The sequence below is a fragment of the Rhinolophus ferrumequinum genome, chromosome 16 (genome assembly GCF_004115265.2).
Source record: "Rhinolophus ferrumequinum isolate MPI-CBG mRhiFer1 chromosome 16, mRhiFer1_v1.p, whole genome shotgun sequence".
Taxonomy (NCBI): domain Eukaryota; kingdom Metazoa; phylum Chordata; class Mammalia; order Chiroptera; family Rhinolophidae; genus Rhinolophus; species Rhinolophus ferrumequinum.
The window spans coordinates 7,277,315-7,305,031 of NC_046299.1; the positions used below are offsets into that span (position 1 = coordinate 7,277,315).

Below are 27,717 nucleotides of genomic sequence, written 5' to 3' on the forward strand. Positions count from 1 at the left end.
CAGACCACACAGGTGAGGGAGCACTTTACAGCGTCTTGCTAGACTCATTCCTCTTTAAGGTACTACCAGGTTCTCAAACGGGGGTTTTCTGTCCCCTTTTCTGGGCGCACAGGTTGTCACGGCACCTGCATTAACCAGTTATACGAGCTTCAATTTAAGAGTAATTGCCAAACTTAACTGCCCTCTTCGCTGACAGGTTAGTGGAAGTGAGGACCACAGCAAAGTGCTTGAAAACCAAATGTGGTCACGCTCCGGTATCGTACCGTTTCTCACGCTGCTGTAATTGTCAGTATGCTCGTCACTCCCAGCCACACTTCCTGCCCGACTGGAAACCCAGTAAGGGGACGGACTTTATCCTACTTAGCATTGGAGCCCCGGCACCTACCAGTGCTGAGCATTCAGCGGGCACTAAATATTAGTTCAAATAGTCAAATACTAGGTGTCTATTAAACATAAAGCAAAAATAAATTAAGGGAGAATTTTCCTAACACATTCAGTATACAAAGCAGGATTCTTACATACAATCCAAGTTTATAAAACTATATTCTAACTGGCCTCCCAGTGTTGCTCAGGAGCGTCTTAGCCACAGGTAAGTGGGCACCTGCTGCCTCTTTCTGGAAGAGTAAGAGCCCAGTGTAAGTGAGAAGCAGCTCCTTTACAAACTGTCCCCAGCCATCTGGAGTACTTTTCCATGTGACACGGGAGGTGCAAATTTGAAGTCCTCGTCATTGAACTCCCAGGGGCCAGACTCCTCAGCCACTGTTACAGGAGCTCTTGCATCCAGGCTTCAGATGCTCTAGGGGGTGAGCAGCCAGCCATTACTCCAAAGTACACTGATGATGACCCCCCAAAATAAAGGCCATGAAGCCACATGGCCTGTACCACACACCATCTCAAATGAAATCTTCAAATCTTCACCCATTTTCACATGATGTGGTCAACAAACTTTTATTCATAGAGAAATAAGCACAGAGAATTCTGAAGGATGGATACACACCAAAATGTTATCTTCTACTGTCGAATTGTGTGATGGTGTAATTCCTTTTTGCATTCTGTTATCTAAACTTTTCTACAACGAACACATTACCTCTCTAAGTTACTAAATGCTTACTGAATGAATTCACAAAGGTCCAGTGCACTGGATACTATTCCAAAATTACATTGAAAATTATTTTGAAAAAGGGACTCTCACGCAGTAACGTCAAAATGGCCCAGCGTCCGTGCATTTGGATATACAAAACGATGTGGTCCCTGCTCTTGACAGAATGTAGTGGGGGGGCAAGACATGCACATACAAAAATGTTAAAATGCCAGATAATACGAGTAACTGCCAATGGCAAATAAGCATGTTTCATCCAGGTTTGGAGAAAGGGCACATTCTTTTTGAGCTGAAGCCAGGATGGAAGGCTTCTTGGAAAAGGGGGTCATGAACAGGACCTGGCAGGATTCAGATGAAAAGTCAAAGAGCAATCCTGAAAAAGGAACCCTCCCCCCGCCCCAGCAGACTGTGAAATTTGGGGATCAACATATGCATGGGAGTAAGTGAAGCAAATAGCCTGCCACTCAGAGTAAGAGAACGCCAGTGTTTAGGGGGGAATGGTAAAAAGTAAAATGGGGAGGAATCGGGCAGAGAGTAGAGGCTCGGGGTCAAAGACATTTGGGGAAAACCAGTTTAACCAAGTTACAGGCATTTCTTCACTGCTGGCATTCTCCACGCTCTTAGTAGGCTAATGTGCAGTGTCCTCTCACTAAGGGGGGAAATGTAGTCTTCTCTGACCAGAATAGAATACTTTTCCACTGAAGAGATCTAAGTGCATAGCAAAACACTTTAGGAAACAATTGAACAAATAACCAAAGCAAAACAATGCAGGGCTTGAATGGCAAGGTACACCGGGCAGTCTGACCTTGACCTTCTAACAGGGCCTGGATTCGCCCAGAACAAAGGAGAACCTGCTCGCACAGATCTCAGCTTCTACCCAGTGGAAGGAAGTCAACCAGATACTGCTGCCACCAGGACACGTCCACCCACTTAGTCAGAATTCCCAGCCAAGGTCAGTCCTACCCCCATTCTTCTGAGAGCAACTTGACAGAGAGCAGTCCCTTTCTGGTGATCTGCAGCCCTCGGAAGAAGCTCGCCTTCTTAAGACGTGATTAAAAGGCTACTACTGTGTTTCCCCGAAAACAAGACCTAGCCGGACCATCCGCTCTAATGCATCTTTTGGAGCAAAAATTAATATAAGACCCGGTCTTATGGGGGACGCTGGAGGACCCCAAACACAGCATGGTAAGAAGAGCAAGAGTTTTTTTAGTCTTGTGTGGTATAAGGCAGTTTGTTCAAACGGCAAGGCATTTGTTATAAAATCAGTTCAGGAGGCCGTAATCAGCTTTTCTTTAAAAAAAGAAAAAGCAAATGGATGCATCACATATACAGAAGACAATGTTTCATAAAACTTCTCTGTTACACAGTGTATTGGCCTGTGTGTTCTAGACCGTGATTCAAATCCATCATACTTGGCTTGCAGTTAAAACGTTGGAAGGTCACTGTTCCAGAAGACAGAAGACTTGGGGCAGAGACTGGAGGCTGGGGCACTGCCCCAAGGTGGGTGGGGGGAGTCTTTAAGGCAGAGGGGTAGCAGCAGCAGAAAGAAAAGATGAACAGAAATACATAAAGATGAAAACGTGGGTACCTGGAAACCAGTGAAAACGCTAAGACACTATTCCTGCAGCACTGGAGAAAAGGTGGGTACAACCATAAACAGACAACTGTAAGAGAGCTAGTCTAGAGGTCTCCAAGGGAGGCAAGGAGACGTATGAGGTGTGATCAAACAATACGGCGAATGTTTAAATCAAACCAATTTATAAAAGTAGAAGAAACTTTGCCGTTAATCCTCCTCAAAATACTCCCCCCGCCCCCAAACACACTTATCCCATCATTCTTGTCACCTTCTGAAGCAATTCTGGAAGTCCTCTTTCGTGAGTGTCTATAGCTGTGCTGTCATGGCTGCCTCAAGGTCCTGAATTATTTTGACTTTGGGGAAGAGCCAGAAGCCGCACGGGCACCATATCCAGTGAATAAGGTGGATGAGGACACACCGTCATGTTTTTGACAAAAATTGCCGCACACTAGAAGCGATGTGTGACATGGAGCGCTGTTATGATGTAGGATGATTTACAGCACACTTTAAAACACACCTTCTCTTAACCTTAGCTCACATCCGACTGACTGCACTGAACAAGTTGAAACTTGTCACACACTGTTACTAAGGTTCAACACGCCACTTCCTGTATTGAAGATCCCTGTCTTTCCATTGGATGGCATTGGGCAGCCAGCATTCACTGTATTTTGTGGTCACAACAGAAAGGCTGTGTCACACTTCACTTCTGGTAGACAGCAATTTCTGTCAAACACATTATGGTGCATCCTCATCCATCTTATTTACCGGATCTGGCTCCAGATTCACCGGAGCTGGCACCATGCGACTTCTGGCTCTTCTCCAAAGTCAATATGATTCAGGAGACATTGAGGCAGCTCAACTAGACACACAAAAGAGGACTTCCAGAACTGCTTCAGAAAATGGCAAGAATAATGGGATAAGTATGCTCCAAGAGACGGGGAGTATTCTGAGGGAGATTAACGGCAATGTGTCTTTTGCTGTAATAATTTTTATTTAAACATTCACTGTATGTTTTGATCACACCTTGTATTTAGGGTTAAGATACATTTGCTTTCACAAGACAACAGGACATCCAGGTGAAACCACAAAAAAAAGCTCTCCCACACAAGTTCAAAAACAGGTCCCTAACACTGCTTTAATTTAGTCACCTTTTACGATATCATATTAATTCTCTTTCAGTTAAATGTTTTTATGTTCTGTCCTCAACCAAGTGGTTATGACTTCAAAAGGCACATAATCACACTAAAAAACCAATACCATCAGTTAGTTCCTGGCTATTACATTATTTACCATCCCCAGGGCTTCACTGTGATTGAGCATTTGATGGATAAGTACAGACAGGTCTGTCATTCGGTTCTGTGTGCGCACCATGGCTGCCACAGCACAGGGAGGTCCGAGCTGCGTGAGCCCTACTGCACCAGCACGGCTGGGAGCAAATCGTGCCACAGGGCACGCATAGTCTGCACCCATCCTATAAAGCTGCACCGCTGGCTCAAGGGCCCTGCTGATCCAGCAAGAAGGCACGAGGGAAATGGCAGAACTCCAACAGATCACTTTATCCAGGACTGAATCCCAATGTACATCAGTATAGACATAATGAAATGAGACAGTGTGGACCTAAAGGTAAAATGTCATCCCCACCAGGCCCCTGATAAAGGGAGCTCCGCTCTCCAGAAGCCTTTTCACTAAGTAAATTACATTAATTACCAACATTTGAAAACATCCAACATTTAAGGGTTCTGAATCTCTGATTTATTAGACAGCATGGAAATAACGGGTTGGATTATTTTACAAAAAAGAGATCAAGCTGCTCAGACAACTGTGTTTGCTGGAGAAAAACAATTCTTCTGACCACTGCACGAGGACACCAGACTCCACCCTCACAAAGTCAGTAAGAAAGGACGCAGGCAAGCTTTTTGTGTCAGACAGAAAACAGAGAAATCCACATACTAAGTAACATGTCCACAATGACTCTAACACATCCTTGAGGGGAAAAGCACGGATTTGTAGGAAGGAAAACAAAACTTTCCATAGAGAAACCACTTTCACGAGATGATTAGGTGGACCTGCAATGAAGAAAATAGATGGGTTCAGTCTTTCACTAAGTTTTCACTGAAATTTTTAATAAAAATAAGACCTTACTCTGTATCAAAAGAATTTTTGAAAAATACATCATAGATAAAATAAATTCTAGTAAAGGTCTAAGTACCATTCAGAAACATACATTTGCATATAAGTAAAACAAGAAGTATGACAATAAAAACACTATTTGGAACCCCCTAGAATAAGCCAAGCTAAGTTCGTGTTCTGCTCCAGGGCATTACATTGAAATGAATCTCATTCTCACTATCATTTTTTTCTTTTTAAGCTTAATCACCAGCGGCTGGGCAACTGAAATGGACATGAGAACTATATAAATGTCATAGAAATATGTAAACCTCATTAATGTTTCCAAAAATTCATTTAGAGAGAGAAACAGGTCCAAATAGATGCCTGTCTAAATGTACTGCAATTACGTTACAATTATTTTTCCAAATACACAGATATGCTCTGTCTTTTCTCAGCTCATTACTGACTCAAACAATTTGCCCTTCTGGGATCAATTGTTTGCTAATAAATAATTGTTTACAGTCCCAAAATGATGTTAGGAGGTTTTCTTATTAGTTTTCCTTCTGCGCCCTAATAAGATTGCAAACTAGTTGATTCCCAAGAGTCTAACCTTAGCCCCGCTTTGTTTAACAGCCCAGGAAATGATGAACCATCTGCTTCAGAAAATAATGGAAGGCCAAGAGGAAATATTGTTTAATTGTAGATTAACCTCCTCAGGAGGCAGTCTGAAGCAGCTTCAGAATGAGCAACTACAACCAGCAAAAGAAACAAATGGCTCAAGAGCCTTCTGCTCTACCATTTAAGGTCCAGAAAGAATGCAAAGGGATTTTATTACCTATATTTATTTACAAACATTTATTTCCACACTGGAAACAAAATCATCAAGGCCAAAACTGATTCTCAAAAGTGCATTCACTGCCCTTCAGTTTTGTTTGCCCGAATACCTTTAATGAAGCAAACCATCAAACCATCTCATGCACTTAAAGAAAGTCCTTATTTAAAAAAAAAAAAAAAAAGTCAGTAAAAACCTCTTTTCCATTGTTTTCAGGTTCTTATAATACTAAAATTAGTACTTTCCCCTGGTTTCTTTGTTAATAGTAATAAATCCACTGTTAAGGATTACAAATTGTTTTATTAGCATCAACATGGCACTTAAATGAAATCTTGTCAAGTACATGGTGACCTACAAGTTCAAAAGAAAAAAAGAACAGCGCTGAGATCAAAATGGCCGGCCAGGACAAGAGATACAAAAGTGAGAGATTGAATGCAGACACAGCCCTTTATGCACAGGCTTCACATGCTTAGTCTTTTCCAAAGACAAACCCATAAAAATATACATGATGTTGAATATTTAATATGCTGCCCTCTCTCAGGGACTCAATTTAGCAAGGGTGCTAGACCATTTTAATTCAGAAAAATATTGCAATCCTCAAAACATTCATAAATATTTGTTATTGCATGAATATTTGTTGAGGACTCCCTGCCAGGGCCTGGGTAGAGAGGGACAAGGAACAAGACAGGACACCCGAGGTGGGTCTTTTTATGGTTTAACAAGCGCCTAAGTATCAGTTTTCCCTTAAGCCTGGTACAGGTCATTAGGTAAAGAGCTTTGCCTTGTTGGTACCAAAAAATGTAAATGGTTCCTCTCTGTCAACAGTTAACACCAAGAGCCAAGGACATCTCAAAAAATTCAAAACTAAGGAAATTTGCTACTCCCGGCAAGGCCGTATTACTCTGCGTTTCCAATAAGACCTGAAGGTCATTCATTTTGTGTAAATATTAAAGAAACAACCTCTGTGGAGAGGAAAGATTTTTGGATGTTCAAATTCTCAAATATCTTAAATAGAATTTTGCTTAAATAAATTATTCTTGAATTCCTCAACTTAATTTTGAAGCAATGAGCTAGTAATAACTCCAGAGAGTCAAATAATAGTGCCTATTCAAGAAGAATGAGAGTTTGACATTCTTCTCTACAAAACAACTAGGCACAATTTTATCCATCAGACGTCTATCAACCTACGGATATTGAAAGCTTGGGAGAACAAGATAAAATCAACTCCAGCCCTACAGTCAGCTGTAATATCGAGCAGGCATCAACAATGCTATTCATGAATTTAGAAAAATTAATAAATCCTGGGTTGAATGCAAGAAAAGGCTCAAATACAGGTGAAGCATACTCACTTGGGTTTTGTTTCTGCATCTGTCACTTGGCGAATGAAGATACCATCTTCAGGATGCTCCGTGTCATCCATTTCATACATATATGATGATGCTATTGCAAGTGTGGTGCCGTCATTACTGAAGGCAAGTGATGCGATACTGGTGGGGTACCGATGGAACTGGCACAACCGCTTTTTGTTAAACGGATCCCAAATATTTACAAATCCATCAGAACCACCTGCAAGTCATTTTGAAAGAGTTAAAGTGGTTCTTAAAAACAGATACAGAAAAAAACGTGAACAAACAGTTAGTTTTTAAGGTCACAGAAGGTAAATTTTCCTGAAGTACTGTACCAGATTTTTTTCCCCCTTCAATACCATACAAAGCAAGCACAATGTTTTTAAAAAAAACCTCTGCCTACATATGTCTACTGTTCAATAGGAAAATGATGCTACCTTAACGATTAGGTACAGGTTAACATGCCATACGTTACCTGTGGCAAATGTGTTGTGGATGTTGTGAAAGGAAATCGCATTGACTGGGTAAATCTGTTCAATATTATTTTCTTTTAGTCTGTGACACTTGAAGGCATACTTCTTCTTCTGAACCTCAGGGCTTGGGTCCAAGTACTCAACCGCCACTCGGCCTTCAATAGAGCTCAATACATAACCCTGCCAAGAGGGAGCCAGAAGGCCAAGAAGGGTGAATCCAGCTTCCAAAAATAAGGCACTAATTCCCAAATTCAACCCACACTAAAGAAAATTACTTCAAAAAGGAAAAGCAAGCATGGCCAGGTTTTAACAAAGTGCTTAAGCTGTACTAACAGTTATGACAGTTGCAAAAGTTTAAGAACACTAATACTCGTTTTATTAAAAAAACAAAAAAGGCTATCACTTGCTTTTCTTATGTCAAAGAGATAGATATGAAATCTATACTTTACTTCTTTTTAATTCTTCAAAGTATGAAAAAGATTTATTCCTAAAAAATTACTTATGGAACAACAACAACAAAAAATCTTACTTTTCGTTAAACTTCCATTATAAACTGGAGAAACATTCTGACAGAAAATTTTAGATATAAGACATAAAAATATTTATAAATGCAAGCATATTTTAATCATGTATTTAAATCTCTGAAGTTGCAAGAAACTGCAATTCCTTATTAGCAATAGAAATTAACATACTCTGGGAAAAAATGTGATCACCACTTGAGGTACTAACCTTTTAAGATAAAGGACCAAAAGAGTAATTGACATAATTGCTTCAAGCTCCACAACCACTAAAGGACAGCCATAAGACTCCAAGATATCTGTTATTTTTAATGACTTTTCCTCCTGCAAAATTCCTGTATAGCAGCTGACCACACCACCCCCTCGAATGTTAAGCATTTGCAGGGAGAAGGGGCTCACTAATCAACAGGGTAAGCTCATTTAGCAATGATGATGGAAGGATGACCCACCCTATACATCAAGAGTTAGTCATTATATGAAGGGCACTGCCTCTCTAACCTCAGTGGCATTCTTGAAAAAAACAAAAAAATCCAAGTTCTGCTCTGTTAGACTGGCTAAAGAACTCTATCAGTACTGGGGTTACGCAAAAAAAAAAAAAGAGAGAGCAAGAGAACAGCAAATTCCAGATTCAAATTTGAGTTCGCTGGCTTGTAAACTGACGTATCTGCCAAATTCTCCGTGATTACTGGATGTCTGTCAAGCATCCTGGACGAGGATCAACATGGAATCAGAAGACCTCTACTCAAACCACTGCCAGATTACGCAGCCTCTCTGAACATCAAGGTCTTCTCTAAAATTGGGTTAACGCACTACCTTTTAACACAAGGATGTAGAAAACATACCTAACAGCAAATTCTAAATCACCACTCAAAAAAAGGAGGGAAGGAGAGAAAAGTTTTAAAAGGCAGTGACCAAAATCATTATATAAGATCAGATTATTTTCAAATTCCAAAAAGGGGGGGAAGGGTACGAGGGCCACACCTGCTTGTTTGGAAATGCGCGTATGCAGCGCGTCTGGTACTTGAGGCTGGACTCCCGGCGCTGCTGCACGTACCCCATGTTCCGCAGATCCCACACCAACACCCTACGGCCAGCGGTGCCCACAATCAGCCGGTCTCCAGACACTGAGAGGGTATACACCTTTCAAGAAAGACCAAACCTTGTAAAAATCATCTACTTGCCCCAAAATGACATCTGTGCCCCAAAATAAAGTCCACTAATCATAAAACCATAAAAAGCTTAGCTGATCAGGTTCTCAAACATTAGGTACCAAATTTCGAGTACTACAATTACACAAACCAAATAATTCACACAAAATAATAAACCCAAGGTATTCTTAATACTTAACCAAGTATCATATAATGTACGTACTCATTAATTCTGTAAAAACTTTTGAAGACATAATTTGCTTCACTACCAAAACAAATTAAATTATTAAACAATTTTTCCAGCCCTGTTTCAGTTAGTGACAATAAAAAAGTAAAAAATACTCATAAAGGACACAATAAACCCATAAAACAATTCAAGATACCTTTCAAGGGGTTTCTGGCTTTTCATAAAACAATCATTTTCAAAGTTATTTTTCTATAACCACCTTTTGGAATGAGATTTCATGTTGTAACTCTAAAAATCTTGACTTTCCCACCTGTCACACTAAATAAAAGGCCTTTCCAGGAAGAGCAAGGGAGGCATCGTTAATTAGCTGCTTAGTTGCTTTGGTAGCATACAAACTCAAAATTAAAAGACAAGGACGGTGGTCTGGCATATGACAAAGCAAATTCTCATGCCCTGATGTCATAGTAAACATCTAAGATAAAGTTCATCTTTAGGGAAAATTTAAAAAGCATATTCTCCCATAAAAGTATTTATTTTTTCCTTCATAATGATTTTTCTTCAATATTAAAACCATTTCCACAAAAAATTCCTTTATAATAAATCATAGTATTCCTATATGCAACCATTTAGTGATTATTTTCAAATAGGTTATTCGGGGACCAAACAGAGACAGCAAACTCATGAAAATGGTGGCAAAATGTATTATTTTTGATCAGGTTAAATTTTTTTTTAATCTAGACTTCAGATACCTAGCTATTGTTGTATTACTTTCAATTAATAAGCAACTCTAATCTGATTTAGTATTTTAAAACCTGAAGAATCATTATAAAAAAATGAAGAGGTTCCATAAAATGGTATGACATCTCTTTAACATTCAGTAATTAAACCATACAGTTAGTAATCACTAATGTGTTAACTACGTATCACCAGTCAAAAAATACCAAGTTAGGCTTAATGGTATAACACCCGATAGTCTCCTAAATCTGGCCTTAAAATTCAACAACTATTTTGATCAAAGGAAAAACAAGGAATTAAAAAAAATCAAAACAGTAGATTTAATACAGGCATATTTAAATAAGAAAAATATAAGGTTTACCAGTTTACTCAGAAAACAAAATGTTTGTAGAAAAATAGAAATTAACCTAAGACACATGAAAACACCAAACTTAAAAAGCACAAAATCCAGAAAGAAATCGATTTGTCATAGTACAACCAGAGTGGGAATTTTATCTTAAATCTTTATACAGGTGACACACAAGATTCTAATAGTGCTTTCTATCCCCATTGATCGTAAATCAAATGAAACCACTGTCATGCTACTGACTAGGCATATACATTTATCAAAGAAAGTATTAAAAAAAGTGACATAATGAACCTTGCTGAACCAATAAGCAGCTTGATTCAGTGTGGCTGTCTATTATATGATATTCTGTCAGCAATTTATCACAACTCTTAACATGTTACATACAACCATAAATCAAAACTAGAAACAATGCAATTATTTTATTCTGAACAAAGGTCTTGCCAGGAGTAGCTTCGACTGTGATGTGACAAAAATAATGGCTCTTTGGATGCACTACAGTATATAATGATGGCTAACAGAACTGAATAGTGTATTTACATTGAGAAAACAGACTTAAGGATACTTTTAAACTGCGAAAACAATCTTTAGGTGGAAAATTAACTACCACCTAAAGTCTGATGAGGATACAGCAAGAACACTCCATTACTTTCCCTGTACAGATAAAAAGTTAGAATAATACACAAAGATCCAGTTTTAAGAAGCTTCGCTCACTAGTCTTCAAACTACATATGTCAGTATTAAAAATAAAGAAATAACTGGTCAAAGCCAGGGAACATGAGCCAACTTTCTCCTTCAACTTGAAATAACCCATTTAACCCCCTTAACAGTAAACTCAGATGAACCCTCGGGTCGTAAGTGAAAATGAGCGATGCTCCATCCCACTTTCTGGTTTGGGCACGTCAAACCCAATTTAAGATAACTGAACGGACTTTGCTAAATGACTTCTCTGAAAAAGCACTGAGTTGCTTTTGAGGCCTGGGATTTAAAGTATTAACAATACATGGAAATTTATTATTTAAGCTCATACTCACAGTACAAACATGACAGCTGCCAGGAAAAAGTTGGACAACATTTTCTTTTGCATCAAAATATTTCTAGGTATTTGGGCTTGTAAAATCAATTCGTCAAGTCTTAACCTCTATATGCAATACCATCTTCATCAGACACACATCAAATCCAGGACCGTAATTCCTGTCATAAACGTCAAGTGCCTACCTTTTCAGGCTGAGAGAAGGTCCCAGCATTACAAGGAGTTCTGGGATCCCACAATTTCACTGTCTGATCCCAACTGCCAGTAACCATCACATTCACTTCTGGACAGTACTCAACACATCTGATAGGGGCATCATGGGTTCCAACAAGATTTTCTATAGGAAAAAAACAAACACCACTTAGTTTTACTAAATCTACTAAACAAAGATTCCTCAAGTGAACAACAGAAAGAAATGTGCATTCGACTACTATGAATCCACTCCCACCAACTCTATGGAAATATCTGTACACAGAAAAATTTCTCCGTGACTACAAGTCATCCATTCTTCTCTGTCCACCTTACAGTGCACAGTATGTTTCACAGGCACAGTATATGTCAAAGGCTGACTTGAATTTCAGATCACATTAAAATGATGGCATATCTGTGTTCCTTTCTTTCCTCACTTGATTCTGGATTCCTTTAAATCAGGAACCTTGTTTAACTCTGGTTCTGACTGTATCTAGTGCAGGTTCTGATACATGGTAGGTATGCTCAATGCCTGCTGAATGAACAAATGAGTGGGTAACTCTGGTCTGGATCTGGATAAAACTTACCAAATTAAGCCAATGCTTATAAGAAACTTATTTAAGTGGTAAGAGATTATCTGAGATCTGGAAATAAGGAAAGCAGGGAGTCTTATGATGAATAAATCCACTTCGTTTTCATGGTCAAATTCCCAGTACACAATTTCTTTCCTTTTAATTTCAACTCTTCATTGTCTCATTAATTCATTCAACTAACATCTAGTGAATGTCTACTATGTGCCAGAATCTATGCCACAAACAGCAAGAAACAACATGTGTGGTCTTGACCTTCAAACAGGAACACTACCTAAACAGGAAAAATCTCATGAAGTTCAGCGATGACCTTCAGAGAATAAATAGCTAATCCCCTTAATTATGGTCTCTAGTATCGAAAATCTTTAAGTTTGCTTTTCCGTGTTTTTTTCCTCCTAAGCTTTTGAACAAATAGGACCTAAAGACTAGGTCCTGCAGACTAACTTACGTCGATTAAGCTGCTAGCAAACAAAACTGAACATCTGCAGTTTTAAGTGACATGACAAAGTGACTTTTGTGCAAAAGCCTCTTCTGATTGGGTTATTTTGACAAAACATTGTGCCTATCCTCCCACTGTCCAACTCATACCCTCTAGTTACCGCTCTGTGCCTTACCATCTCCTTCAAGTATATCTTAGTCTAATGTATGCATATACCAAAAAATAAACAAACAAAAAACAGCTCCCCTAGAGTTCTGTGCATTTGGGTTCCATCACAATCTCTGCTCTGCTCCAAAGTCACCATAACAATTTGGGTGTCTGGCAGAGAGAGAGAAATACCATATTATCTCATTTACAGGTGGAATCTAAAGAATAAACAAAGAAAAAACCCACAGAAACAGACTCATAGATACAGAGAACAAACTGATGGTTACCAGTTTGGAGGAGGGTTGAGGGACAGGGCAAAAAAGATGAAGGGATTAAGAACAAATTAGTAGTTACAAAATAATCACAGGGATGTAAAGTACAGTACAGGGAATACAGTCAATAACATAATAACTATGCATAATGCCAGGTAGGTAGTAGATTTATTGGGGGATCGCTTCATAAATTATATAAATGTCTAACGATTAGGTTGGTGCAAAAGAAATTGCAGTTTTTGCAATTATTTTCAACCTTTTAAACCAATTACTTTTACACCAACCTAATACTATGCTGTACACCTGCAATTAATATAAAGTAATACTGAATATCAACTATAACTGAAAAAAAAATTGGAGGTGGCTGGGCCTTTAAGAAATTATTAACTAAAAGAAAATGTGTCATCTTATTAATTCATCCAACTGAAGCATATTCTACGCTAAATAATGATACAAACAGGATTAATATATTTCCCGGGCAGGATTGGCTATTTTATAACATTAGATTTTTAAAAAACTATCTTCCTTCAGTCTCCACGAAATTAGCTTCTGAAGAGAACTCTAAAACATCAGCCCTGTCCTGGAAAGCCTAATGAAAAGTACACCAACTCAAGGTCCAGTCCACTTCTGAGGATAAGGGAAACGTCAAAGACTTAAGTGTCCCTTCACATGAACACTTGAGATAGAGATGAGAATTTGCTTTACTGAAAAAACACATGCATACTACTTTGTGATCGGTAACTTAATGGTTATCATTGGAACAAAAAAATTCCTAAATACAAGTCATGTTTGCTTATGTCTAAGAACTTCGGGAATTAAGCAATTCAGAAACTACTCTTCCTAAATGAACATTTATACGCTAGTACACTAGCTGAGAAAACAAACTGGTGAAAGGTGGCCATATTACCTTGATCAGTGTTCAAATCATGCATTTTCAATTGATGATCTAATCCTCCACTCCAGGCATGCGTTGGATCCTACAAAATAAAATTTCAAGTCATTTGAAACAGAGTTTTACAAAGTGTCTCAAAGTTCCTGTTTCTACAGCCAACTGTTCAGTTTATGCACACATGAAGTACACTGGGCTCAACTATTCACTATAAACACAAACAAAGCACAAAAAGTAAAGCCAATCAGTGATCACAGAAACTACTGTCAGGGAGTTAACGGTTCACCACACGGGCTGAAGAATAAACAGGCATTCCTACTGACTAATAAATACAGTCTAATAAGCCTTATTATTATTCCGTCTAATAAGACAGCCAATTTTTATCGCCTTGCTGCAAATTTCAAATACAATTATCATATGTCAAAACTGTTTGCAGAGCTATTCCATTAGACTCCACTTTTAAGGGGACAACGCGTTTCCGACGTTTGCATGTCCCCAACGCCAAAAACCAGTATCCAGCTGAAGGCAAACGTTCGAGAAAATGTAATGAGCTGTCCAAATAAGTCCACGGACACCAGCCTCTGCCCACACTGGAAGAGGGTTGCTATTAACGTGGGACATCGTAACACACACAGAGCGCAGAACCGGAAACTGCGGACACCTACGTAGAAGGCGCAGTCCAGGACCGCACCGGTGTGCTGGTACTTGAGCCGCATGGAGTTGGCCGGCACATCGTAGAGGCGCACCGACGTGTCCCAGGAGGAGACCAGCAGGAACTGAGAGGTGTTGGGGCTGAACTTCACCGAGGAGATGCCGTCTTCGGGGGGCTGGTTCAGCTTGAACTCGTTAGAACCGGTCATCTACGGAACAAGCGCCCAGTCAGAGGCCCCGAACGGTGCGGGGTCGGAGAGCCGGGCTGACTGACGGCTAGGCAGTGGTGGGAGCCCCACAAGGGAAGGACCTAGAAAACCTCGGCGACGGGGTCTCTGCGCCTGCGCAAAGCCTGCGCGCCCGCCACGCTCGGGACTCGCCCCCTCCCCCAAGGTGGCGATTCGCCCCTTGACCCCCCCCCGCCGCCCTGAAGCGCCCCAACGCCACCGGCCCGCGCCTCCGCACCCCTAACTTCAGCCCTCAGCCTGGCCCTCCGCATCCCTCCCCTCTGCGGGCTCCTCCATCTCGGCCCCTCCCCCGGCCCTGGATGCTCCTAAAAGACAATGGAAGTGAAACGCATTCCCTGCGAACAGTTCCGCCAGCTCCGGACCCGGGGAGTGCCCGCTTCTGCGCCCCGTCGCCTCTCCCCGCTACCTTGGGTTCCCCTCAGAAACAAGTTCGCAGACGCTCGCCGCCGACTAGCTTCCCTCTCAGCATTCGCGAGCGGGGCGAAAGAGGCAGAGAGGAAGTTCCAGCGAATGCCTGCCATTGGCTGATTTCAAACGCCAACGTCTCACTCTAGGCTTCCGATTAGTCCGCTCGGAGGCCCGGCGTCGGTCAACCCAGTCATCCTCTTCCGGCTCAAAGGCAAACCGCGGCTTTTCCGATCACGTGGTCTAGCTTTACCACATGGCTGAGGCACCCCGGCTCATGCTAGATGAGTGAAAACTACAACTCCCAAGGAGCATCGCGCCAAGACTACGCTCACCCCTTCTCGGCCCGTGTGCAGCAGGCTGGGAGATGTAGTCTTCCTGAGGCCGATGCCCTGCCTGTCCTCTGAATAGTAGGCGCCAAAGGTGCTTTTTCCAGTTCCACCCTGGGCGCTTCACCGTCTGAGTTAATCTCGTAGACACAAGAACCCCTTCTGGTCAATACTTCTATAGAGTTAAATTATTCTGTCACTGGACGTACATACGCCTATGAAGTTAACCAAAAGTTGGAGTGGTGAAAGACATATTTACTCTAATTAATTGCATTATTTTGCCCCGAATTTTTCTCATTTTCCTGGAATTTCCGCATGGGAACCAGGGTCTCATGTTTCCCATTGTCTTAAGATCTGTTGATCTCATAGAAAATCATCTTTATTATATACTATGCTTTATCTCTTAATTCCATCTTTCCACAAACATTTATTGTGTGCCAGGCCTGGTAAGAGACTAGAAAGATGCATTAACCAGACCAGTCCTTGCTCTGGAGGAACTTGCTATCCGGACAAGTGGACAGACTGGAAAACAATTTGCAATATGTTAAAGCTCAAAAACTTCCTTTAGACATATGTTTAAATAGGGCCCTAAAATGACAGCTCCAAGCTTCTTCCTGTTCACCTCACCAACACCCCAACAACTCCCTAGAGTTGCACGCTCAGTTTGCTCCATTTTTTGCTTCTGGAATTCTCCACAAATAGGAGAATCAAGAAGGTTGCTTCCATAGTAAGAAATGATTTGATCTCCATGAAAGAAAAGCAATACTTAATTTGTAACTAAAATGCTGTGACTCAGTTACTTTTGAATATCAAAAGCTCAGTGAAAATTTTCAATGTAATCCATACTATCAGTACTCTTTTTCATTGTCTTTTGTGAAAAAAAATCTTATTACGTGACTTTGAATGAAATGAGAGGAAATTGTTGAGGTTGAAATGTTTAATTTTTAAGGTATATTAATAGAGAAAAAGGTTTGGTCTTTATTCATTCACATATGCTGATTTAGGTGCTCATCTTTTATAATTCTTGACACAATAAATGCACACCCAACCACCCTTCTCCTCACTGTATTGATGATATCACTGCTAAAAGGACAGATTCTTGCTCTCCCATCTCAGTAGTCCTCATACTTGGGTCTCTCTCTTCTCTTTCAAAGAGGTAATGGCCAGGTTAAGAATTTTAAAATGCAGTGCCTTGTCTCCATTCTAACTTTGGTTAAATAATTTTATCTCCAAATAATTGTATTTGGTTCCTTCTCCCAGTTGTTTATTTAATTCTATCAGTGTTTTGAGATTCTCAGCATGAATTATCCACTAATAAAATCTAAGTGTATTTCATTATCCAGTGTGTGTATAATTCAGGCCCCTCTAGGCAGGCAGTTGCAGCCGGACTCGATTTGAGTTTTAAGAAACGTCAATCTTTTAAATCCAGTTTAGAACCTGAAAGGAGGCTGATTATTTTGCTGATTATTCAAATGAATTGATAGTCTTGAGATAGGAAATCTGGACACAATGGATTATTAAACAACATTTTATATCCAAAGTGTGTGTGTGTGTGTGTGTGTCTGTGTCTGTGTGCATGTGTTTTAATACTTAGTTGCCAGTAAGAGAGAGGAATTCCTAGAAACTACACTGTTGGACCACCTTTGACTGCTAATTTCTGGATTAGTCAAAAGAGTGAAATACCCACTATATGACAAACTGGAAAAGGGTCATCCCTGAAATCTTAAGGGCAAGACTTTGCCCTTAAGTGACAACAGTGGCTACAGGAAACCACTTCCTGTAAGAAAAGTCATCCTAGGAAGGATATAGTGACCCAATACTTTTAAAACCCTGACCTCTTGGGAAAAAAGCCATCTACTGAAATGCAAACAAAAATGATATGGATGGAATATTCCTATACAAGTAGTTCCTTGAAAGCAATTTGGTTATTTCTGCATGGAATATGCAAGTAGCAACTTTTGAGGAAAAGAATTTAAAGTGGGTCATCTGGAAAGAGAAAAGTTAATTGAAATAAAATATGTGTACCAAATAAATCAGAAAAAAATGGATCCAGTGTCACTTTTGTTTTCCATCTTGGAATATTCAATATTTAGCATAGTTCTCTGCAAGTACTAGGGCCCAGTAAATATTTATTGAACTCAGTTGAAATGAAATACATGCAACTGAACTAACAGCATTCGCAGGTAACATCCTTCTGATGTCAACTTGAAATAAATTGCGATTTATATGAAATCTAACGTGAGAAGATTTTTTAAAAAGGCCTCAAAATGAACAACAGACTAAGCATTTGAAACAGAATATTGCGGGTCACATAGACGGTTTACAGATGTCTTGTATACTTTCACAAATGCAGATAATTACTCTCAAAGAGGCAATTCTATCACAAAAATGTTCCCCCTTCGAGAGGATGAAACCTGGCGTCTGTGCTGCGGACTCCGGGCAGTTTTGCACCGACCGTTGGGGGCTGGGAGGCCCGGGGCTAGAGGCAGGAGGACCCAGGAGCTCGTCCCACGTGACACCAACCCTCGGCCTTGTCTAAACATAGGCTTCCTTTTCTAATGTTTTACAAGGAACAGGTGGCTGCGATCTAACTTTGCTATACTCTGGGATTTGCATGACACTTGTGCGGTTCGTCTGTCAGTGACGCGCCCTCCCAGGCCGGGTGCGAAACTCGGCTGTCGGGACGCGGAAGTCCATTGGCGCCCGGGCAGCACACCACCGTCCCATTTAGCGTGAACCGGCACGTGCTTGCCTGTGCTCCGGCCATTTAGCCACGTACAATGCAAACTATAAACAACAACAACAACAAAAGGGTGTAGGGAGGCGCCTTTGCCTCTCGCGCTTTCTTTGCCTAGTTTCCAGCCTCAGATCCCTCCTCTGCCGAAGTGCCGCGTTTCTGCTCCCAGGTCCTGCGCGGCGCGGAACACACACAACTGTGCCGCCAGCCCGAGAACTGTGCGCGACCGCAAGCTTGTCGCGCCTGGCTGCGGGACGAGCCAAGCGGGCTCTTTACCTGGTCCAGGCAGCGCCGCCCCACTTGCCCCGCGCCCTCGGAGAGGAGGCTCGTATCAATGGTTGAGCCAAGTTGCACGATGCCCTGCTGCGGCCAAGCCCAAAGCGATCCAGGCTCTGGGAAGATGCTCGCTCCAGGGAGGCATTCGCTTCTGCAGCGAGGCCTACCTGCCCGCCTCTGTTCCTTTCAGCGCGGGCTCAGCAGCTGGATACAGCCGGCGAGAGCCTCCACCAGCTCCCAGACTGTGTACCAGGGAGTGGAAGGGAGTGCGTCTCCAGCCCGTGCGCCGCTTTGGCTGCGCCAGCGTCCCAACCTTTAACCCCTGACCCTGGCCCCACCCTCCAAATGGGGCGAGCCAGCCCTCCTCTAACGCACACCCACAAGTCCCTCCACTCACAAGTGAGGAAACCTTCCACGCGTCAGCACGCCGGGCAACAAATGCCACCAAAGTTAGCAACGATGCTTAAAATGTTTTATTTTTTTCCTCTTTAAAAATATTTACAGATCTGACATCTCTCTCTTTCTCCCCTGCCCATCCTCGGGATGAGGGAAACGAAAAGAGGCCTTAAGATAATTGTCCAAAGCAAGCCCCCAAAGGCTGGTGTGGCTGGCCGTGTGTGCATGTACATATATATACAGGTGTGTATATGGGGAGAGGATTGTACCAGTTTTCGTTGGTGTTTTTCTGATTTTTTTTCCCTACGTCGATCTGGCCGAAACTCCCATTCCCACTACCACCCGAGAACATCCCCTCGAAAGTGGTTTTCAAAGCATACTGGTTGTTTTGGGGTAGAAAGCTGGAGATCTGGCTTTGAGGAACGCCGATAAGTACCCGAAACAATCAAAACAAAAAGTAGAGCAGAGGCCATAAATAAGAGATAATGAATACACATGGTGTATTTCTTAATATTTCTGGCAACACGCCGCCGTGCTCCGGAGCGCTGGGAGAGGGGCAGCCCGCGCCAGGCTCCCAGGCAGCGGGAGGAGTGCCGGGCGGCGCGGGGCCGGCGGGCGGGTCAGTAGTCGAGCTTGTTGTAGAGGTTGTAGAGAGGTAAGGCCGAGAGGTTGCTGCCGGGGTAATAAAGCGGCGCCGGGAAGGCGAGGGAGCGCGGCACTGGCACGCGCAGCAGCGAGCTGTCCCGGAACACAAGCGGCATTCCCACTAGAGTCTGCGCCGACGCGTGCGCCATGTTGGCCGCCTCCAGCTCGGCGGAGAGCTGCCGCTTCCACTTGTTGCGGCGGTTCTGGAACCAAGTCTTGACCTGGGTCTCAGTGAGCTGCAGGCTGGAGGCGAGGCAGGCACGCTCCGAGCTGCTCAGGTAGCGCTTCATGTCGAAGGTGGACTCGAGCTGGTACACCTGGCTGCGCGAGAAGACCGTGCGCGTCTTCTTCTTGGCTGAGCCCGCCTGCCGCTCTGCGCCGCCGTCCCGCGGTCGCTCTGGCCCCGGAGACGGCGAGCCCGGGGGCAAGAGCCTCTCTTTCTCTTCTTTAAAGTCCGGGTGCGAAGGAGAGAGGAAAGGTGTGCGCTCCGAGCTCGCGGGCCCTGTGCCTCCGCTGCCCTTGGGGGTACCTGGGGAGTGAGAACAGACAGAGAGGCCATGGAGTTGGGGAGCCTCAAAGACCCCAGCTCTGGCCGGCAGGCGGCCGCAGCCTGGGTCCCATCTTTCTTCGTCCCAACCCCTTCCTCTTCGGGAACCCACAGCCAGCAACCCAGCACCCCGGCCTTTAAAAAGCAACAGGAGAGGGACCCAGCTACTTCGAGTCTGGGGTCTCTGTGCTCCCAGCGTCATGAAAGGACATGTGGCAATAAGGGGGGGGAGGTCTGGAGGTGGAACATTAGCATCATTTTAAAAGGTGATTTTGCCTTGTAATGACTGAGCTGGAAGAGTTCCCTGAGCTTTATAGGGTGGCATCATTTCACAGGCCGTTTGTTCGGAAATCATGCTACGGACTAACACGGGTCTCCCCTTCGTCAGATGTTGTAAAGAGGAACCATCTCTGAAAGGCACCATTGTCAATCATCTTGGAGTGCTAATCATTCCGAGAAGGCGGAGGAGAGAGGGAGAGAGGGAGAGACAGAGACAATGAGAGGGGTTGCGGAGAAGACGCTGAAAGAGATTGCGATAGAGACAGACAGACAGACGGCTCAGACCCGACTTCCAGACCTCGTGTTTGGAAAGGATCAGATGTGCATAGGGGATATTGAGGGCAGAGCCGTGGGTGCGGCCCGCCCTGTGCCCAACCCGCTATGCTACACTCCCCCAACCCAACTTTCCCCAAGCCCGCGCCACTCAAGGTCTGTGTTCCCGGTCTCCTCCCGAGCGCCCGCCGGGCGGAGGAGGCAGCACCGCGCGCGCGTCTCCTCCCCTCGGACGCGGACCCCGGGCTGCGGCGGCTCTGGCCGAGGGGGCCCCGCGCGAGAGCTCCAGCACAGCTTCCCTCCCCTAAAGCCTGCTCGCGGCCGACCCGGTGGCGTTGCGATCCTTACCCAGGCAAGGAAAGGGGATTGGGGGATGGTGCTTGGGGCCGGGCTCCTTGGGGCCGTGCGGGTCTGGGCAGAAGCAAGCGGATGCCTTCCAGCCGTCGTCCGGTTCCTCCTCCTCCGAGGACACGGACAGGCTGCGCTTCCTGGCCGGCCAGCCGGCGGGCTCTCGTGGCGCCTCCGAGGGGCCCCCGCCCAGGATGGACTGAATGGTGAAGCTGGAGACGCCGCCGGCCGCAGGACACCCCTTGCCCGCATCTTCCTTGCTGCCCATCCTGGGTTCATAAGAAATCGGAGGAAACCAAGAACTCCCTTTAGAGACGGTCTGAGTGGAAGGTGGTGCAGGCAGGCAGGCAGGAGGGGGGGAGGGGCGGGGAGGGGAGTCAGGGGGAGGGGGCGGCGAAGCTGGCGAGGGGTCCCCTCCGCGCTGAGGACACGCGGGCACCGGATGGCTGCGCGGGGGTCCTTGCCCTGCGGGCTCTGGGTGTGCCCGCCCAGCCCCGGCGCAAATGCCCCTTCTTTGCCGGCCAGCTGGCTGGGTCTCCGGCGGTGCGGAGGTAGCGCGGCCTCATTTGCATAGAGGTTACCCGGACGCCGCCAATCGCAGCGCCGCCGAGCGGCCCCGGAAATTTTCAAACAGCCCAGGCCGGGCAAGCAATGCCTGTGCGCCCGGGAGCACGTCGAGAGCCGGGCGGGCATCGACTGCGTCTAACCATGGACCGACGGGGCCGAAAACAGAATAGATTCCAGCCCGGGTTCTCGGCCTCTGTGGCCGCTCTGACCGCTCGGACTCCGGCCCTCTCGAGGGGCAGAGACCGCGCGGGTCTCTGAGCTGGAGTGGCCCGACGCCTCCCTCAGGAGGAGCTAGCACAGGCTGCTCCACGATCCTCCCCCAGCCTCCCACCTCTTCTCGTCCGGGCAAGCAAGCAGGGCTGGGAGGCCCCAGACCAACGCCTCCAGCGCGGGAGAGTAGGGAGTTTAGGAGCATGCGCCTTGGAACTGACGTGCTATTCCGGGGAGTTTAGTTGGGAGACCAGGAGCAGACAACTTCTGCCCTGCCTCGCCTGCAGACCCCACCCCTGTCACAGGTCCAACGGGGCTGCAGGATCTTGACCGTTGTTGGGAGGTGGGAGCCCTAGATCTTGTTTCAAGAAATCCTGGTTCGAGTCCCAGCACCACCATTCACCTACTGCGTGAACTTGAACAATTCCAGTCCCAATCAGAGGCACACTGCCCTCGTAGGTGAAATGAACTTCTCTTTAGCATCTCCCCCTTCTCCTGTTCTGAGGATCGCCTTAAGTAGATAGGGAAAAGCGCCCGAAAGCCTTGGAGCTCATAGTAGGTACTCTGCAGACCTTTGCTGAATAGGCCACGCCTGTCCTCCTGTTCCATAGGTGATTCTCTTGAGGGTTTTTGTTTGTTGCAAATATTGGAGGTCACGGAATTGGTGCAGAAATAGAAGTGCTTTGCTCCCGGGAAGGAGAGCAGAGCGCAGGGACATGGGTTTAGAGTTGGGCAAAGTCGATTCACATTTCAGCTGGGTGACTTTGAACAGGATACTTAAACTTTCTGAGCCTCGGTTTTCTCGTTCCCCATATTGGAGAAAGCAATGCCTACCTCGCAGAAGCTGTGTGAGGTCAAAGTGGCCAGCTCCAAGCGGCCCGCACGGTACTCGCTCAATAAACCTGGTTCCCTCCCTTCTCCTCAGAGACCCCTCTGAGCCCTGACTCTCGCCTCTTTAATTCCCAGATCAGCTGTAACCGCATCTAGAATCAGTCTGGTGGAGGCAAAGCAGTTCAGGGACACAGTTGTCTACACAAGCTTCCAAGAAACGAAGGTGAGCAAAGGCCCCAACGTGCTCAGGCAACCCCACCTCCTGGGTCTGCGGCCTCGCATCCATCCGTCAAGAAATCCCAGAAGCCCTGCCCCTAAGATATCCCCAAATGCAGTCAAGGCTGAGAGGAGACTCTGGAATCAGTCCCCACAAATGTCCAGACGCTGCACCATGACGGTGCAGTTCTCTCTTCGCCCGCGCTGCGCCCGGGTTATTGAGTAGAGCGCTTATAATATCATTAGCCGCGGTGAGTTAGCGACTGCAGCCCTGCCGGTGGCAGAACCTCTCCCTACTTAACTCCTCGAAGGGCTCGTTAATGGGCTAATTGATTAGGAGTCCGTGGCGCAGCCGGAGCAGGGGCAGGCGAGGAGGCGGGGGCCAGAAGCTGTGCGCCACGAGACCGGGAGGCCGGCGAGGGGCAGGTGCCGGCCTCCGTCACCGCATTAACCTCTTCAGGGCTCGGCGGCGGGGTCGAGACACATTACAAATGGTCAGCTTTAATCATGGTGTCAGCTCATTAACCCGGAAGGACCTAGCGCTGAAATACAATTTGTGCGTCCTCCTCTGCGCCGCGGCGGCGCAGGCTCCAGGGCCACGTCGCAGCGGCTTCTGCAGGCTCCCGCGCGGTTTGGGGGGTAAAGAGGAGGTTGCTGGAAAGAAGCACCCGACTCTCTCACCGGCTTGCAGCCTCTGCCTACCGCAAGCTCCCTGGCTGGGCTCCTCTTCTAGCCCGGGCAGAGGTGGCTCCGCGGGAAATTGGCCAACCCGACCAGAGGAACCCACCACCCACTGGGGAAGAGGAGTTGGAGTGGGGGTGGGTTGGTTGAACCCTTCTGAGCTACTAGATACTCAATGCCGGTAATCAGGAACACGCGTGGAACATCCCATCATTCTTCACTTTAATCCTCACAGCAAACCTGTGGCAAATCCTTGCTCCCAATGTACAGACGAGGAAACTGAGGCTCACGAAAAAATAAAGTGACCAGGCCAAGCAGAGTAAGCAATATTGAAGCTCAAGTTTCTTCCATTGCCACTACCAGGCCCTGAAGAAGGGCGAGGGATGGAGCAGCATTGGCATTGAGCTTGGGGAAGGAAGAGCTGCGAATAAGTCCCTGAGGGAGCAACCCTATTGGGACGTCCGCGGCGGATGTGTGGTTGGGGTGAAGGGTGCACCGGGTTGGCCTCTGCCAAGTCGAAGACTATGCGAGGCAGCTGCTGTGCCTCAGGGGTGGGCCTCGGAGAAGCAGCTCCCAGGCCTGGGAGCAGCGAAGGACGCGGGGCTGACCCGTGAAGTCTGGCTTGTGGCGCTAAACTAGGAAACGCGCTGCCTCGCGACCCCACAACCTCCTCCACCCCATTCCTCCGCCCCAGGCTAGTTTCGAAGTCAAAAGGAGCCATCTGGCCTCTTCCATCGCCTGCTTGCCATTCGCACTCCCATTGACCGTCTGACACTGAGGTGCGCTACAACCGGGTCCGGCGAGCCTCCTCCACCCCCACACCCCACACGTCTTCAGACGTTCACGCTTTAAGCGGCGTGCACCCACTTGCATAAACGCTTACGCACTCACACACATTCAGTCAGCAAACTTCCACTGAGCTCCGACTAGTGTGACACACACACACACACACACACACACACTCGCACTACACTGAACCAGGGAAGCGATGGTGGGCGCAGGGCGGAGACAGGGAGGCAGTGACCGAGACTGGAGAGACTCCTGGCTCTGCAACTCCACGGACTCTCCCCCCGCCTCTCCTCCGCTCTCTTCAACTGGTCACCTGCGGGGTCTCCTGCCCCGCCTGCACCGACAGCATTCACATCTCAGGGGCCGGATGCCCGCCATCCCTTTGGGGCACCTGGGGTTCCACGAGACTTCATGGAGAGCGCAGAGACCCAGACGCCCTCTCCTGGGCCCAGTGCCCCTGCAAAACCCACTCCCCAGGAACCTTCCGCTCCCGGAACCACCGCCCTCAGACACCCGTCTGTCTGTCCTCAAGTGTGGCAATCCTACAATTCCGTACCACCTCCCGCCCCACCCTACCAGTATCGGGAGAGCTCCGCCCCCCCCCACTCCATTCAGTTTAAGGGCAGCTACCCTAGAGGAAGGGCCCTCCTCATTTGGGTGGGGGCATCCTTTTGGGTGGGGGCATCTTTGGTGCAAATGACATCAACAATTAGGCATAACCCGGTTCCTAGGAATGATAAACTTTCCGAGACTGAAGGGACGCTTAAAGTTTAGGTCTGGAGATTATGTCACTGCTCAATATTAAAGCGGCCCAGAGCAAACTTGCGGAGGAGCCTAATAAAAATTGATCCTCTCTGCTCTGCGGCAGTTGGGAAATAGGCTGGCTGAGCCGGTAATAGTGGAAGAAGGCTCCCTCTGAAATGACAGATGAAGTCATAAACAAGTTTGATCTTGGAATCAAGCTTCGATAAATATTAAACACAGTCTGACCCCCCCTTTACGCCAGTGGATTATGATATATGGCGCGTCCAAACTTTAAAATAAGGAAATACCAGAGAAAATGATCTCAATAAATTTTCTAAGTATAAACGTTGATTATGTTTCGATTTTCATTCAAGGGCCTCTGCTGTTCGTTCTTTGGTGCAAATGACATCTTGCAATAGGCTTTTGGGGGAAAGGGCTCCTTATTTGAAAAAGAGAGCCCCAGAGGTGTACAATTTATGTAATCTGCGGCTGGAAAATGAATTGTGTAATTTATTGGAAAACAGAAAGTCATGAAGATTGGATCAGCATAGCCAAGTCCCCCCCCCCATCCATCAAGTTCCAATTAACAGCCTAACCAGAGAGCTTTAATGGGTTTCCAATCTAGTGGCCTGATAGACTCATCAATTCCTCTGGGAGAAATTAAGAAAATCGACCGCCCCTTGGCGACGCAGTGTCATTCCTTTCTGCAACTATATGTCAAATTAAAAACACAATTAAAATTTAAACTGTTTCAATCAAAGGGTGCCCTGCAACCTATGTTTCACTTAATAGAACTTTGATGAAAATCTGATGCGTGCACTCCATCACCAAGGGGGGCGAGGGCAGCGAAGGAGCTCACCACAGAAGGGGGATTCTTTGTATTTCTTTAAGACATTAGCGCTGGAGTGAGGCACACCAGGTGACTCCACCTCGCTACTCCTGGCTAACTGACGGGCCCAACGCGCTCTCGAAACTCTCCCTCTCGCTGGCTCTACACCTCTCCCCCAGCTCTTTTTTCTCTCCGTCCACTTCAACCAGAAGGGATCCTTTGGGAACCCCAGCCACCCAGATTTGGGCCAGTTTCACCCTGAGACGCATCGCCTGGATCAGCAGCTAAGGAAGTGTCCTGAGCTGTACAACCAATATGCACCTCCTGGGAACTCTCCCAGCCTCCAGCTATCCTTGCCTCACGTCTCTGAAAACTGCCCGGACACTCGAAAGTAGTTCTCTGGGATCCTGGAGGCAGAAGGGTAGGAAGGAATCCCAGGCAGATAAATGGATCCCAGTGGGAGCTAGGGCTGCGCAGACGTCTGAGACACGATTTCCCAGAAGCTGCCTCTCCCCACCGGATAAGCTTTCAGGGACTTCCGCAGGAGAGGTACGCCCGGGGACAAGTGCACTCAAGACCCCGGTCAGAGGCACCAGGAAAGGCTCCAAGTACAGCCGGCCTAGTTATCTTGGCGGCCGTTTCCTCTCTTCCGCCACCTACCCACCCACAACCGTTTGTAGGTCAAAGGGTGAACATCTGCCCTGCACACCCAGACGGGCGCACGTGCACACACCGGCGTGCACACTTGCAGATGTGCAGGCACAGATCGCTGGCACCCAGAAGCCTGGGAGCGTCTGCCAGGCGGGGCGGGGTAGCTAGCAGAGAGTGGGCGGGAAGCCGGGAGGAGGAGCTGCGGGGACTGCTTGTGCCCCGCGGCTCACATGTCCCCTCCGGGCGCTATTCCCTGTGCTTGCCCAGATGCGCTTTGGAGCCTAAGTGAGGACATATATGGGGTTCATGGTCCTTGTACCCTGATCGCGTAGGGGTGACCCAGTAAGAGAGGTCTTTTCCTAGCGGCTCTGCGGAGTCTGTGTTTGGATCGCTAAGGGAAAACGGCCCCCTGGATAGGTCACTGGGTCGCGGGGCGTGGACAACCTCGAGAGGTGGGGCAAAATGAAGTCTTGGAGGCGGGCAGGGCCGTGCGGGGCGAAGTTTGCGACCCTGCATGAACTCCGGAGGGAAGTTCAGGTGACCCGCGCGCACGGAGCGGGAGAAGCAGGAGCACCTGGCCCCAGCCCAGGAAGCTCAGCAACGAGAGGCCTCGCCATTGTTCTGACAACAACCCCCATCGCCCAGGCCTTAGGGGGCCCAGGGTGCGCCCACAGCAGAGAAAGCAAAACCCACCAACCTTCTTGCCTCCTCCTCTTTCTGCCAGCTCTACCCTCCACCGTGCGCTCTGGAAGTAAAGAGAGGAAAGCTCACTGGGCTTCTCGCGCGTGGCCTCGGGCTCTGGCGTGCCAGGAGCTGACCAAGGGGACGTCCCGGCTGAGAATGAGTGCCCAGTGGCGGGGGGGCAGTTTATATCTGTCTTGCTGTTGTTTAATGTACACACACCCACTCTATTTACTATCAAATAAAAGAAATACATCTGTGTTGCCAACAGAAACAGCTCTCGCGCTGGCCCCGCTGTCTCCCATGGCCCAGAGGCGCTCGCGGGCGCTCAGAGCCACAGAGTCCGGCACCGTGGGTATCCGGGCTCCGAGTGAGGCCCCGGCCCATAGGAGTATGGCGGTGCACTGTGGGGTGTTGACGGGCTCTGCTAGTTTGTTCCAGGTGCCTTGTGAGGAG

General features: G+C 46.5%; 2 protein-coding genes across 4 annotated transcripts; both read right to left on the minus strand.

Annotated features, from left to right (window-relative positions):
- Positions 1-4,390: 4,390 nt before the first annotated feature.
- Positions 4,391-15,455, minus strand: BUB3 (BUB3 mitotic checkpoint protein). Its single transcript, XM_033131265.1, has 8 exons — positions 15,234-15,455; positions 14,594-14,788; positions 13,947-14,016; positions 11,588-11,739; positions 8,935-9,093; positions 7,438-7,615; positions 6,966-7,182; positions 4,391-4,741 (listed from the first exon to the last, which is right to left on the minus strand). Exons 2-8 carry the CDS (start codon positions 14,786-14,788, stop codon positions 4,732-4,734), a joined length of 981 nt encoding a protein of 326 aa, XP_032987156.1. The 5' UTR covers positions 15,234-15,455; the 3' UTR covers positions 4,391-4,731.
- Positions 15,456-19,032: 3,577 nt separating this feature from the next.
- HMX2 (H6 family homeobox 2) lies at positions 19,033-27,408 on the minus strand. 3 transcript variants are annotated; one of them, XM_033130722.1, is made up of 3 exons: positions 27,278-27,408; positions 21,063-21,331; positions 19,043-20,144 (listed from the first exon to the last, which is right to left on the minus strand). In XM_033130722.1, exons 2-3 carry the CDS (start codon positions 21,328-21,330, stop codon positions 19,591-19,593), a joined length of 822 nt encoding a protein of 273 aa, XP_032986613.1. In that variant the 5' UTR covers position 21,331; positions 27,278-27,408; the 3' UTR covers positions 19,043-19,590. The 3 variants fall into 3 exon arrangements, with proteins under 3 accessions (XP_032986612.1, XP_032986613.1, XP_032986614.1); XM_033130723.1 differs by lacking the exon at positions 27,278-27,408 and adding an exon at positions 21,961-24,192; XM_033130721.1 differs by lacking the exon at positions 27,278-27,408 and having other exon boundaries at positions 19,033-20,144; positions 21,063-21,924.
- Positions 27,409-27,717: the final 309 nt, after the last annotated feature.

What these genes read in the sequence shown, in the direction of transcription:
- BUB3 (XM_033131265.1), bottom strand. Translation starts at nt 14,788, where the DNA reads ATGACCGGTTCTAACGAGTTCAAGCTGAACCAGCCCCCCGAAGACGGC. An exon ending in TGATTTGAACACTGATCAAG is followed by an intron (nt 11,740 to 13,946) that starts GTAATATGGCCA and finishes TTTTTCCTATAG; the next exon opens with AAAATCTTGTTGGAACCCAT. An exon ending in CCACAACACATTTGCCACAG is followed by an intron (nt 7,183 to 7,437) that starts GTAACGTATGGC and finishes AATGACTTGCAG; the next exon opens with GTGGTTCTGATGGATTTGTA.
- HMX2 (XM_033130721.1), bottom strand. Translation starts at nt 21,330, where the DNA reads ATGGGCAGCAAGGAAGATGCGGGCAAGGGGTGTCCTGCGGCCGGCGGC. An exon ending in AATCCCCTTTCCTTGCCTGG is followed by an intron (nt 20,145 to 21,062) that starts GTAAGGATCGCA and finishes CTCACTCCCCAG; the next exon opens with GTACCCCCAAGGGCAGCGGA.